Genomic DNA, 13,742 nt, shown 5'->3' with positions numbered 1-13,742 from the left:
GCTGGACCAGCTCATTGATCTCGGCTCGGGCAGCCTGCAAGTGGTTTTCGGAGGCTTTGGCTTTAGCATCTCTGTCTTTGAGCGCAGTGTTGGCTCTCTCTAGGAGAGCTTCGCCTCGCCGGAGCTGTTGGTTGAGTTCTTCCCTGGTGTCTTTCTCCGACTGCTCTCTGCGGTCTCACTGGTGTCCTCCGACGGAACAGTGCTCGTCATTGCTTCCAACCATACCGCTAGGCGATCCCAAGGGACAGCGGGACTGGATGAACGGGACATACTGGTTCACTGTGGGCGAGATTAACACAGCACACACACACAAAGAGGCCATTGCAAGTTTGTTCTAAGGTTTACGAGCTCTTGTACGGACTATGCCGTCGACAAGAATTTTGGCTAACTGATGTAGACAGTTAGACAGTTAGGCAATTAGGCGGGCCAATTTTTGGATCGGCCTGAAATAGAGGCTTTGACAGACGGTAGCCCTGTGGGTCACCTGGTGACGCCGGCTGCTTGGTTGTCACTCTATTAATTTGCTTTCCTTGGGGTCTCTTGGTGAACTGAAAGAAACAAGATTACGACAGTCCGGACAGTGAAGGTAGGAAAGAGCACAGTGAAAACAAACACAAAATGAATTGGTCTGCAATAACAAGGAGAATAAGCGCGAACGCTGGGAGTGTTAGAGAAGCACAAAAGGGGTTAAGCCTGCTACCTTTCGTAAGAGTTTCTGATAGGGCCTACAGCATGTGTGGCTATCGGGGTAGGAAACCTAGGAAAAGGGTGCGGCTTAGAGAGGAAAGGTGGGCCAAACGTTTAGGCTATACTCGGGGAGTATCTAATATTTGGCTTATAATGTGGATTTTATCACCTTTAGTTTATCCGGGGCGATTTGAGGTCGCTCAGGTGGAAACCAGTGGCGCAGTCGGCCTTCCGGGCGTTCCCAAACACCCAACTGCCGTGTCCTCGGTCCTTGTTACTCTGTCGCGTTACGCCCACTCAAACAGTTTAGACTTTAAACACGACCTGACAGCACCCACCCGTCAACCGCCAACCAGCACAGCAAAGTTGGCACGCTCCCCAGAACCCTCTTTTTCAAGAGTGGCTCCCTATTAAGCCATGGTTTGGGTACGGGCACCAGACATTGCCTTGTGTGTGTCAGCTGAACTGGTTGACTGGCTTTGGAGTGTCAGATTGCTGATGTCGCCACTGCGTGCCGCAACGGCGGACAGAGGTAAAAGAAACCGAGATTCACACACAGCCGGTGCAGGTCACGTCGGTTGGACAACCTTGCTCGTGGAGACCACGTTGAGACGATTCTCAGTTCACCACAGATGCTTGTGAGCCTTACAATAAATACACAAAAGAGGGTAAACAGGCGAACTCAAAATTAATTAAGACTCTATTGTTTACCGGATCAAGTGATTTATGGTTGCAGGCGAAAAGGAAATGCAAAATCCTATATCGAGAGTGATTTAGAAAAAGGCAAAGGTTTCTATCAACTAATGATAAAACAAAAGGCAATTTTGATAATGTTGGTAACTATCAAAATGAACCTAACCCAAATGAGAGGAAGAAAATTAAAAAAAAAAAATGTAACTAATAAAAAAAAAATATTAATAAAATAAAATTAAATAGAAAATTAAAATTAAAATTAAACAAGCCAAACTTAATTCAAATTAAATTCAAAACAAGTTTAAAATTTAAATTTAAATAAGCCTGTAGGGAGAATGTAAATAAAAGAAAGCAAGTCCAAATAATATCCTATAACAATTTAATGCTAAGTTGGAGTATCATTAATAACCAAAAAAAAAATTAATAATCAGCAAGGGAAACAGGAATAAGCACTTCAGGCAGAATTGGAAGAAAGTGGAAAAGAGAGAGAGAGCTGTAAGCTGACTTAGCAGGGTACGGCCACACGGTGGCGTTCTTCCACGCGGACTGTCAGTAACTTTAAGAACCCTGGTTGCTGCCTAATGCTTAGTAAAATTGCATAAATGAAAACGTTCCTAACAGTAATCATTAACAATTCACATGCTCAACTTAGGAAGGAAAATTAAGTCTGTCAAGACAAAATTACTAGCGGAGAGTAGAACTATCCGAAAATACCCACGAGATGGCGTTGTTGCGCTCGCTCGGGATAAAGTTATGAAGAAGTGTAATTCGAGAGCTGTGAGCTCGCGCCCTCGACGTCTAGCACGCGGAGTTGCAACACACGCTCGTGGGGGTTGAAGACAAAAAATCATATAATGGCCGCACCCAGAATTAACACACAATGACTTTTAGACCACGGCGGGCCCTTTTGTGCTATAATGGCACAAGAAACATGTGGCTACAGGAATTAACATCTGCTTTGCTTCACATTTAAAAGAACTCCAATAGACATTTATCAAACTGGCTGACGGTCAGTCAGCATTTATGAATCATGTGTTAGGTCTTTTTGCTTTGGGTAGCTACCCCAACGCGAAACCAGGAGTTTTATCGTTTATCTTTAACGATTTAATATTATATTAGGCCTATTATTGAATAGGGGAGGCTCGCCCTATTTCAATCTTCCGCTTGAAAGAAGATTTCGTCGTTCAAGTCAAGCGGGACAAAACAATATTACTCATGTACGGACTGAACAGAGATTTCTTTATCTCTGCAGGACATTTAATATTGCCAAATTAGCATCTGTTAATATGCTTTAAACTGAGCTCGGCGTCGTGCCTTTGTGAGTGAGTTCGCTTGCGCGATTTGTCTCACAGTTCAAAGAAACGAACGAAAACGCGCGTGCATAATATTAATACCCAAAAATTACACATGAATATGAATATTAATATTGCTCACAAAAACAAAGTTTGAAACTGCCCGCATTCTCCACCACTGTAACAACAATAAGTTTTGGGGAATAATTAATTCAAATGGTATGAATATTCATGAGTTTATGAATATTATTAGCTTGTTGTACAGAAAAATTAACGTATAACGGAACCTTTAATCATTTAAAAGTAACCTTTATCCAAATTGATTTCTTCATCAATTATCAATCTTACAAACCTTAAGAAACATTGATCTGTTTGATCAGGACAAATAATATCTCTTATGTTTGCACAATTTGTATTACTGAAGTAGTAATACATGAAAATCAAGCTTAAATGGGTAGCTTAGATCTTACGCTTCAGTGACTTCGAGATTTGTGAGCAAAACAATAAGGATTCAGTTTAATGCAATTATTGAGTTTTAATAAAACACTATAGAATACAAAGCTACGAATCACACGGGGGTAAATATGCATATATATAGGAGAAACAAACGATATGGTACAAACAAGGAAAAATCAAACTTAACGAATAAAATCAAAGGGAAAAGAATGATGGAAAGAGAGATGAGAGAGAGAGAGAGAGAGAGAGAGAGAGAGAGAGAGAGAGAGAGAGAGAGAGAGAGAGAGAGAGAGAGAGAGAGAGAGAGACAGACAGACAGACAGACAGACAGTTCAATCACTTCACCAAAACCCTTCAGACATTTATGATTTTGTGAATCAGGATTAATTAAGACAACCTCGTACAAGCAGTTAAAGGTGAAATATAATACTTGCATTAGGCTTTCTCGTGTACGTGTCTGAGTTCGAATCGTCGTGGAAGTTCGCTAAGGAGGTGAGTCCGGAGAATTTCTGTGAAGTTCAGGAAAGTCGCTCCAGAAGTTGCAGGTCCGTCTCTCTCTTTTGGCTTGGTGCCAAAGGGGTCCTTCTCTCAAGGGGAGGGGCCGAAGGCCAGGGTCGTCTTTTCCTCGTAGTGGCAGAGCGCAAGGAGTTAATGATAACTTCTGCATTTATAGATGGACTGGCCGAGCCCGACTTATGGAAAGATCGTATCACGTCCGTGGAGAGATCTTCTCGAGAAGGCGCGATTGTTCCATTGTTCTCTGAACCCCCCTCCTCTGAGTTAATCAATAGGGTGGAAATTCTAAGCCTCTTTTCTTTAGAAAGCTGGTATTTCTGAAATTATGCATCAAAATCTGATTTTTGAACCAAATTTGGCCTAGTCATAATTTTGCGATAACAGAGATACTAAGAACGGTCATTCTGCGATTTGCGCGTCCAGATATACAAGATTATCACAGTTACTGGCATACAGGTTTTGATTGGCAACAGTAAACATCCTAGTTATTCTAATACATTGTATAAAGACATGAAATCAACGGATTATATATATTTGAACATCATTAAGACAGTTCTTTAAGTCCCATGTTTTAAGTAACACGTGTTGTGCAAGAATTGTCTTCTTTCAGCGCTCTCCGTGTATGTGTGTTTGCGGAGTAAAGTCATGTGAATGCCTTTAGGCGGAACAATTCGATGGTCCATTCTTTAGACTCAGACAATCTGGCAGACATCGTGGTTGTTCATTAACTTCGATATCTCTTACACACACACCCCATTGTCTATGTCTGATTTGATTAGGAGAGTCACAAGTTGGTGTGTAGAAGCCTCATCCGGTGATGTATTCGGCCCAAAATCTGATTGAATCGGGTCATTGTTGCTACATGCTCATTGTGGACATATTTTCCATTTGTAATTGCAAATCAACTCACAGACAGTGTGTGTTTGTCCAGAAATCATGAAAATAAAAGAAACTTCGCTCACACCTTTAGACACTTTAGACAACTTAGCATCTGTAATTCACACATCTTTGGATCGTGAGAGAATCGTGGGATTCAATCCAGGATCTTCTTGCTGTGAGGAGACAGTGTTTCCCACTGAGACACTGGTGCTGCCCTTAATCACAGACATAAGACACACTTTGACTATTTCTGTCAGACGTCTACAGAAGCTCTTACTGAGAATTAACAGAGGTTTAGATGTTGATGTTTATGTTTCATTTGATTATGTTTCACAACCCATTGTGGTGGGAAGCGTTTACTTTAGTTGGGCTCTTGGTCCCCGTATTTTTGTTATCTTTTCTTTAGCTGCTGTAACTGTGTGTGTGAAACAGTTGTGGCTGAGAAAGCAAAGATAAAGTGACATTAGGTGTTGTCAGCTCCTTGTTGATGACTAAATCATCAGATAGCAAGCAGTTAATGTTGTGTTTTAAGTTTTGTGTGCTTGTCTGGAACAATAGTCATTTGTTTAAAACTACTATAACCTTGTGAATCTATTGTTTTGGTATCAAAAGCATTAAAATCATAATTTATCCTGAAAGATGATAAAACAGTATGTGCAAACAACGTTTTGATAAAATATTTCACAGTCACACACGGACATCAAGATTATGCCTATGCTTCACAACAACGGTGACAATCAAGCATGAGTTTAGTACTATGAAGCTACCCATCATGCATTGCAGCATGAAGCTTTTTTTGTTTTTATTGTCACCGTTGTTGTGAATCATATGCATAATCTTGATGTCTGTGTGTGACTATGTGAAATATTTGCTCAAAACAATGTGCACATTCTGTTTTATCATCTTTCAGGATAAAATGATCAGTTTATTGCTACTGGTCCAGATACAGTGGATTCACAAGGTTACAGTGGCTATAAAGAAAGGATTATTTGCCAAACTAGAACACAAAAGCACAATATCAGACTCTAGACTTCTGATGAATAAGTCATCAACAAGATGCTGACAACACTTGAAGTCACTTTATCTTTGCTTTCTCAGCCACAACTATTGTGCTTCACACACACAGTTATAACATCCAAAGAAAAGCAACACAATTACAGGGACCAAGAGCCCAACTAAAGCAAACGTTTCCCACCACAATGGTGACTTCAAATTAACCATAAACATCAACATCTAAAGCTCTGTTAATTCTCAGTAAGAGCTTCTGTAGACGTCTGACAGAAATAGTCAAAGTGTGTCTTATGTCTGTGATTAAGGGCAGCACCAGTGTCTCAGTGGGAAACACTGTCTCCTCACAGCAAGAAGATCCTGGATTGAATCCCACGATTCTCTCACGATCCAAAGATGTGTGAATTACAGATGCTAAGTTGTCTAAAGTGTCTAAAGGTGTGAGCTAAGTTTCTTTTATTTTCATGATTTCTGGACAAACACACACCGTCTGTGAGTTGCTTTGCAATTACAAATGGAAAATATGTCCACAATGAGCACATTTGAACTAGTTTTTAACCTTGAGGTTCCATGAACGTCTATATCGGACGTGCAGAACACGTCAAAAACAGACGTCATAAAAACTTTCATTCTGGCTCCTCAGTGGACGTCTTTTCAACGTACGGCAAAGACATTGAAAATAACTCTTTTGGACATAACTTTGCTCAGTGGGTATGTGTATTTCTGAACAGCACATGGCGACAACTCAGATTCAATAAACGTGTGTGTGTGTGTGTGTGTGTGTGTGTGTGTGTGTGTGTGTGTGGTGTCACCTTGTTTGCGGTTATATTTCATTTTGAGCAACACGAGCACTAAACACACAGCCAGCAGGATCAAACCCACAGAAACAGCAACTATCACAGGAAAGCCTGAAATCACATCTACAAGCATTCACACACATTCTGTACATCAAAAACTTTATTTCAGAAGATCACTTAGTGTTCAAAATGAGAAACGGATCTTACCAGACTTTTCTTTATCCTGGGTTATTTCTCTTGCAGTGTCAGGTGACGTTGTTTCTGAAAATACACAATCATAGAGTGTATTGGTTAAACCAATTAGAGAAACAAATTTTGTCACAGAGAAAGAGGTGAGACTAAAGACATCATGTACAAGCGCTCATACACATGCTGTACATCTGACAGTCGTCTTAATGTCATAAGATCTCTCTCATCTCAAACTGAGCAACTGGTCTGTTTATCCTGGGTTGTTTCTGTTCTAGTGTCGTGTGACGTTGTTTCTGAAAATACACAATCATAGAGTGCCGATGGTCAAAATTATTAGAGGAACATATTCTGTCATTATTTACTCTTTGGAACACAAATGTTATGGGTTACACTTTATTTTCATGGTCCCTTTAGGCATTTTGTTGACTATAAGTAACTTTGCAAATACATGTCAACTTATTCTAACCCTAACCCTAGCAGTCTACTAACACTCTAATGAGAGTTACATGTAGCTGCAACGTTACTTATAGTCAACCGTATGTGTTAAATGAACCATCAAAATAAATAGCAGCTCACAGTAATAATTTCTGCTGTCAAGCAGCTACAGAAGACAATTGTCACATATCAGTGTGTTTGGATCTTCACTAGGGATGGCAGACGCGAAACTGACGTTTCGGGGCTTTGCCGAGATCCCGAAGCGCAGATGTTTTGAAACACTGCTCCGAACTGTGATTCGAAACACCCATGTCACGTGACTACGGCTAAATGAAGCTTCGAAGTGTTTCATCAGGTGGCGCCTTCCGAAACTGCGTTGATTAAAGGGGGCGGGAACAAGCCACACAGTCACATATCTGTATATTTTTTTACGGTCTATGGTATAAACCGTCTAAGGTTACGTATGTAACCTCTGTTCCCTGAGAACAGGGAACGAGCGCTGCGTCTAGCTGACGCTATGGGGAACGCCCTCGGCGTGACTGGTGTCTGAAGCTACTATCGAATCACGGCAAAGTCTTTGACCGACGTCAGCCCATGACGTCATCAACGTGCGACCCGGAAGTATAAAAGGGCGCCGTGCCAACACATACACATCTTCTCGTCTGAAGGGACTGTATGGCAGATAGGCCCTGAAGCATGGCAACGCGACGCAGCGCTCGTTCCCTGTTCTCAGGGAACAGAGGTTACATACGTAACCTTAGACGTTCCCTTTCGAAAGGGAACTCTCGCTGCGTCTAGCTGACGCTATGGGGAACGATATACCAACGCCGCCATGCTGAGGGGAGTGTCTGCCCATTGGCAGTGACAACTGTCAACTCAAGTAATTCATAGAAAAACCTGAGCGACTCCCCCTCAGGTCCTGGGCTGACAGTGACAGCACTCCCTACGGTCATAGCCCAAGCTATACAACTAAACGGAACCCTAACGCACTGCGTGAAGTTCCATCCAGACAGCTCCAAGGCCCGGGACCACTACTTCCAATGAAGGGGTCCCTTCAAGGGAATGTGGCTAGGGGACCCGAAGGAACCCCAGCCAGTCACTACTCGGGAAAAAGTTCTCCCGAGTGCCACCAGGGAGGCCTGACCTGGTGCCCTAAGTGTTATGGACACTTCGGTTTAGCCAACCCTGTCTGTTCAAAACAGAGCCTCTGGATGGTGCCCAAAGGGCGTCCAAGCTAAGGGACTGAAACACAGGCAGTCTTACTTAGCCCGGAACTCAGAGACGGGTTATCCAAGAGAGCAACACTCAGCGTAGTGCTTTTCAACCCTTGCTATCGAGGGGAGTCTGCCTGCTCAAATCAAGGATCTACCAGGTGCTTGTGTTTCAAAGCAGTAGGGAGGCCGAAAGGGCCTAATGACTGATCTAACAGGGAGGCCTCATGAGAGGCCTACGACCGTCTGACCAGGCTCAGGCGGCTGAGCACTCATAGACGACCCTCATTGAGGGGAGCAGCTGAGCCTGCCTGGCGAGTAACCTCCAGCTATAGGCCCAACTACCACAAGTTCTCACAGAGAACTGGTAATCAAAGTGCCTAGCTCAGGAACTTCAACTTCAAGGAGGCCCTGTGGGCCTACTACTTGATAGCGGGTATTCCAGGGAGGCCTATAGAGGCCTACTACCTAACCGCAAGCCATACTGGAAACCCAAGCATCCAGGCTCGGGACTCCGTCCTCAGGGAGGCCTTAGTGAGGCCTACTACCTGACAGCAATACCGCCTGCTGAGGTTACCCTTGTTTTCTCAAGGAGGCCTAATGGAGGCCTACTACTTGACAGTCAAGCTACGCAGGCTAGTCGGGCATCCTGTTTAAGGAACCCGTCCTCAAGGGAGGCAACAAAAATCAACAAAAATGTAATTCTCGCTTCTGTAGTCATCTGACAGAAATAAAGTCAGTCTGGTTAGTAATGTGTGAAGCTGGTAATGCTGATTGTGGAGTTGTTTAATCCTCCTCTGCTGAGATCTTCAGAGATTTAATGTCTTCTTTTATCTTCAGTTGATTCTGTGACTGAAGTCAGCTGTAGTTCTTGTTTCTCATCACTAATGGTCAATCATCACTTAATTAATCACTTAATTATCTCATTAACTTTAACACTTCTTAAGTGTTACTTTTAACACCCTGTAGTGTGGACACATATGTACACTGAGGAGTGTTAATTTAACACTGGGGATTTTGCTGTGTAGCACAGCATAAGTTAGATATATAGAATTATATAGATATAGATTCATAGGTGATATATAGATATATTAATAGAATATATAAAAATGGAGGCTGCACGCAAAAGATGCCGTACATCTGTGGTGTGGGAGCATTTCCATTTGGAAGCACCAAATAAAGTGAGATGTGTGTATTGTGATAGGCAGCTAGCCTTCTGCAACAATACATCATCCATGTATTTACATCATCCAAAAATATTTGTGCATGCCAGCAACAATGTCCCTTGTGAGAGGATTTTTTCAAAGGCTGGAGAAATTATTTGTAAAAAAAGAAGTCAACTGAGTCCTTCAACAGCAGAGCAATTCATATTTTTGAATAAAAATGTTTTGTGACAAATGTGACACATTGTGGCTTTATTTATTTTATTAATGTTCATTTTGTATAACAAACAAAATATATATAGTTCTTTACAATGACGAGGCTACAGGTTACAAAACCAAGATCATGTAGTTGTCAAACAGATGTTAAAAACAATTTTTTTTTACATGGATCATTGTCAAGGTATTTCAGATCAACACATGGAAATGACCACTAGATGGCGCCGTAGAGACGGGTGTCAGATTGATTCGAAGCTTCGAAACAATATGACACATTTGCTTCAACTGCTTCAGTGCTTCACGAAGCCTCGGTCTGCCCATCACTAATCTTCACTAAGCTTGGCCTGTTGGTATATCCTGAGAGAAAGGCCAGACCTAAACCGTATATGGATCCAGATCACCGCGATCAGTTTCAGAAACCTGCACAGTAAAATCCCCAGTGTTAAATTAACACTGCTCAGAGCACATACGGTCCCACTCTACAGAGTGTTAAAGTAACACTGAATCAGTGTTAAAGTTAATGAGATAATTAAGAGATTAATTAAGTGATGATTGGCCATTAGTGATGACACCTGATGAAAATGAGCAAAATCACAGAAGAAAAGAGAAAAACACAAGAACTATGACTGACTATAAAAAAGACATTAAATCTCAGTTTTTAGATGAAATCAACTGAAGATAAAAGAAGACATTAAATCTCTGAAGATCTCAGCAGAGGAGGATTAAACAACTCCACAAACAGCATTACCAGCTTCACACATTACTAACCAGACTGACTTTATTTATGTCAGACGTCTACAGAAGCTCTTATTGAGAATTAACAGATTTTTTGTTTGATTTTGTTTTGAAAATCGTTAGTTTTTAATGTGACCATCATGGTGATCAGTGTTTTCTTTAGTTGGGCCGTTTGATGTCTTTTTAATTAGTGTTTCTCTGGCTGCTGTAACTGAGTTTGTTATGGCAAGAAAAGCAAGAATAAACACAATCAGATGCTGTCGGCTACTCAGTGTTAAGAATATGATCATTGTTTAGTGATTTAATTAATAGATCTTATAACTGAGTATGAATTATATACTATTAACTTTTTTTATTGTGATTCTATAAAAGTGCCAGCACAGTTTGAAAAGTAAAAGAGTAAGTTTTGAAATAGATTGTCCACTAAACACTTCTAAGTCCTTCAAGATCAACTCACTCACAGACATCAAGAATCAGCCTATGAATCTCAACATTGGTGACATGCTTCATGCATTCTTGGAGCCATATATGAGTTTTGCTTAATGCACCCAGAATGCATTGCGGCATGAAGCATGTCACCATTGTTGAGATTCATAGGCAGATTCTTAATGTCTGTGTGTGAATAACACTCACAGGAGTTAGAAGTGCTTATTGTGTAATGTGTTATTTAACTAGCGTACAAAATGTATGTACACATTTTTTGATAATTGTTTAGTTTTTCTGATGAAAACACTGCTGGATCTTATGCTCTAGACTCAGAAGGCTACTATAATCAATGACTCTCAGGAGATCAGCAAATAAGGCCATTGTATGATGACAATAACTGCATAATACCCGGCAAAGATCAAGTTTCGCTTGCCGTTTTCATCGTAATGAACAGCTACAGCAGACAGAGAAAAACAATGTTAGCAATTCAAGGGTCAAGAGCCCAACTAAAGTAAACACTAATCACCTTGATGGTGACTTCAAACAAAACTATTATTTTCAGTAAAACATCAACATCTAAACCTCAATAAGAGCTTCTGTATACGTATAACAGACATAAAGTAAATCTGGTTAGTATGTGAAGCTGGTAATGCTGATTGTGGAGTTGTTTAATCCTCCTCTGCTGAGATCTTCAGAGATTTAATGTCTTTTTAATAGTCAGTTGTAGTTCTTGTGTTTTTCTTTTTCTCTTTTCTTCAGTGATTCTGCTCATTATCATCAGGTGTCACCACTAATGGTCAATCATCACTTAATTAATCTCTTAATTATCTCATTAACTTTAACACTGATTCAGTGTTACTTTAACACTCTGTAGAGTGGGACCATATGTGCTCTGAGCAGTGTTAATTTAACACTGGGGATTTAACTGTGTGCTAAAACTCTCTGGAGAGAGTTAACAGAGCCCAGGACAGCACCGGGCACTACCATCACTTTTCACAACAGTCACTACTTCACGTGTCTGTGTTGCCAGTCCCATAGTCAAGCCTGCACCCTTCTCTGGTCTGGAGGAGGACTGCAACGGATTCCTCTAACAATTTTCCCTCGCACTGGAAGCGCAGCCTCAGCTATTTACCACCGAATGATCAAAGATATCCTTTATAATTTCTCATCTATCTGGTCAAGCCCTTCAATGGTCTGAAACGATCTGGTTTCAAGCTGGACCGGCCACCATGTCTCTTAAAAGTTTCGTTGCACACATTAAGTAGGCGTTTGGCTGAACCGCAGGAGATTCTTCAGTCAGCGAACAGCTGTATCATCTCCGACAAGGTATGAGCTCGATTACAGATTATGCGCTAAAGTTTAGAACTCTTGCTGCTGCGAGTGGATGGAATGAGAGAGCGTTAATTACCACCTATGGCCAATGTTTAAATCCAGCGCTTCATCTTCAACTGGAAATTTATGATGATGTTATTGGTTTAGAGAAATTCATCCAACAGTCTATCCATGTGGCACGAAGAGCTCAAAGCTGTTATGAAGAAAATCCTATGTTGCAGTCCTCCAACCATCCACTCCAGCCAGAGAGATTGCCGCCTCCAGAACCAGAAGCCATGCAAGTGGATAACACCCGCCTGTCCCCTGCAGAAAGAACATGCCGGCTGACCCACAACCTGTTTATATTGTGGGGCAAGTGGCCATTATATTGGCACTTGTTCCATTCGTCCTCCTTGTCTCTTGGTGAGTTCAATAATGAATAAAGCAGTTACATCATCTCCTCTGTCCACAACTGTAACAGTGATTGCTGCTGAACTTTACGTTAAAGTCACTGCCCTCATCAACTCTGGGTCAGCCGGCAATTTCATTTCCAGCGACCTCTGCAGGTAACTCCAGCTCCAGACGACCCGTTCTACGACTCCGTACAAGGTTAAATCTGGAAGAAATTTGAATCGAGGGAATGTGAAACGTCAAGTAAAGCCTGTAACCCTGCGAGTTGGCTGCCTTAATGAGAAAATGTTTGCTCCTCTGGTTCTGGAGGGATCCTCTGCTGTTGGGACCCCCTTTGCTCCTCTGCTGTTGGGATCATCCTAGGGCTTCCATGGCTTATTCAACTTCACCATAAGTTTTTGTGGCACAATGGATACGTCTTAAAAGGGGGTCCCAACAGCTTCCATTCTCGTTTTCCTCGACTTCCTCGACCTCCACATCCACAATCTGTGACAAATCCAGTAAATACCACTTCTATTGAAAGCCCTCTAGAAAAGCAGTCTATCAAGATTTCCGCCTGTTATGAGTCCTACTTCGACATCTTCTGCCCAAAACAAGCCTCAAGGTTACCACCACAACGACCATGAGACTGTGCCATCGATCTGGAACCGGGTGAGTCAGTACCCCGCAGATGTGTACCCGAACAGAAGGACATGGAAGAGTACATAGAGGAGGCTGACCTCGAGACCGACAAAGCAATGCAAGCCCTGAAAGATGCCTTCACTACTGCTCCACTCCTGTGCCATCCTGATCCTGACAAGGCCTTCCTGGTGGAAGTTGATGTGTCCATGACAGGAGTAGTGACAGTATTATCTCAGCAGCAGGAGAAGTCAAACCTCTTCCATGTGCCTTCTTTTCCAAGAAATTGTCCCCGGCGGAGCAAAACTACAACATCGGGAATAGAGTTACTCGCCATCAAACTTGCTCTCGAGGAATGGAGGCACTGGCTGAAGGGAGCTCGTCAACCTTTTGTGGTCCTTACCGATGATAAGAACTTGCAATATCTCAAAGAAGCAAATAGATTGAATCCTCGACAAGCCAGGTGGGCATTATTCTGCAATCGTTTCCAATTCAGTATCTCCTATCGTCCTGGTTCCAAGAATGTGTGTGCTGATGCTCTATCAAGACTTCCTGCTCCCTCAGACTCCAATGAAGCTCCTGAGCCAGTGCTTCCCTCCATTCTCTTTGTCAGTCCCATTCATTGGGATTTGGACAGCCAGTTACTCAAAGAATCTTGTTAAGAACCTGCTCCGGCGCGGTGTCCCACTGACCATCTTT

General features: G+C 42.0%; 1 protein-coding gene across 1 annotated transcript in view; it reads right to left on the bottom strand.

The window, feature by feature from the left end:
• Positions 1–13,742, bottom strand: part of LOC307124244 (polymeric immunoglobulin receptor-like) — a gene marked incomplete at its 3' end in the record, with an annotated part of 44,152 nt that overhangs the window by 11,184 nt on the left and 19,226 nt on the right. The window contains exons 10-11 of the mRNA XM_079813291.1: positions 6,536–6,589; positions 6,344–6,439 (exon numbers count right to left, since the gene is read on the bottom strand). Coding sequence (XP_079669417.1) covers positions 6,344–6,439; positions 6,536–6,589 — 150 coding nt within the window. The remainder of the gene's footprint in view (positions 1–6,343; positions 6,440–6,535; positions 6,590–13,742) is intronic.

The sequence above is a fragment of the Gobio gobio genome (genome assembly GCF_949357685.1).
Source record: "Gobio gobio genome assembly, chromosome: 3".
NCBI classification, from domain to species: domain Eukaryota; kingdom Metazoa; phylum Chordata; class Actinopteri; order Cypriniformes; family Gobionidae; genus Gobio; species Gobio gobio.
Note: the sequence above shows the minus strand (reverse complement) of the source record. Positions and strands in the feature narration are given on the sequence as shown.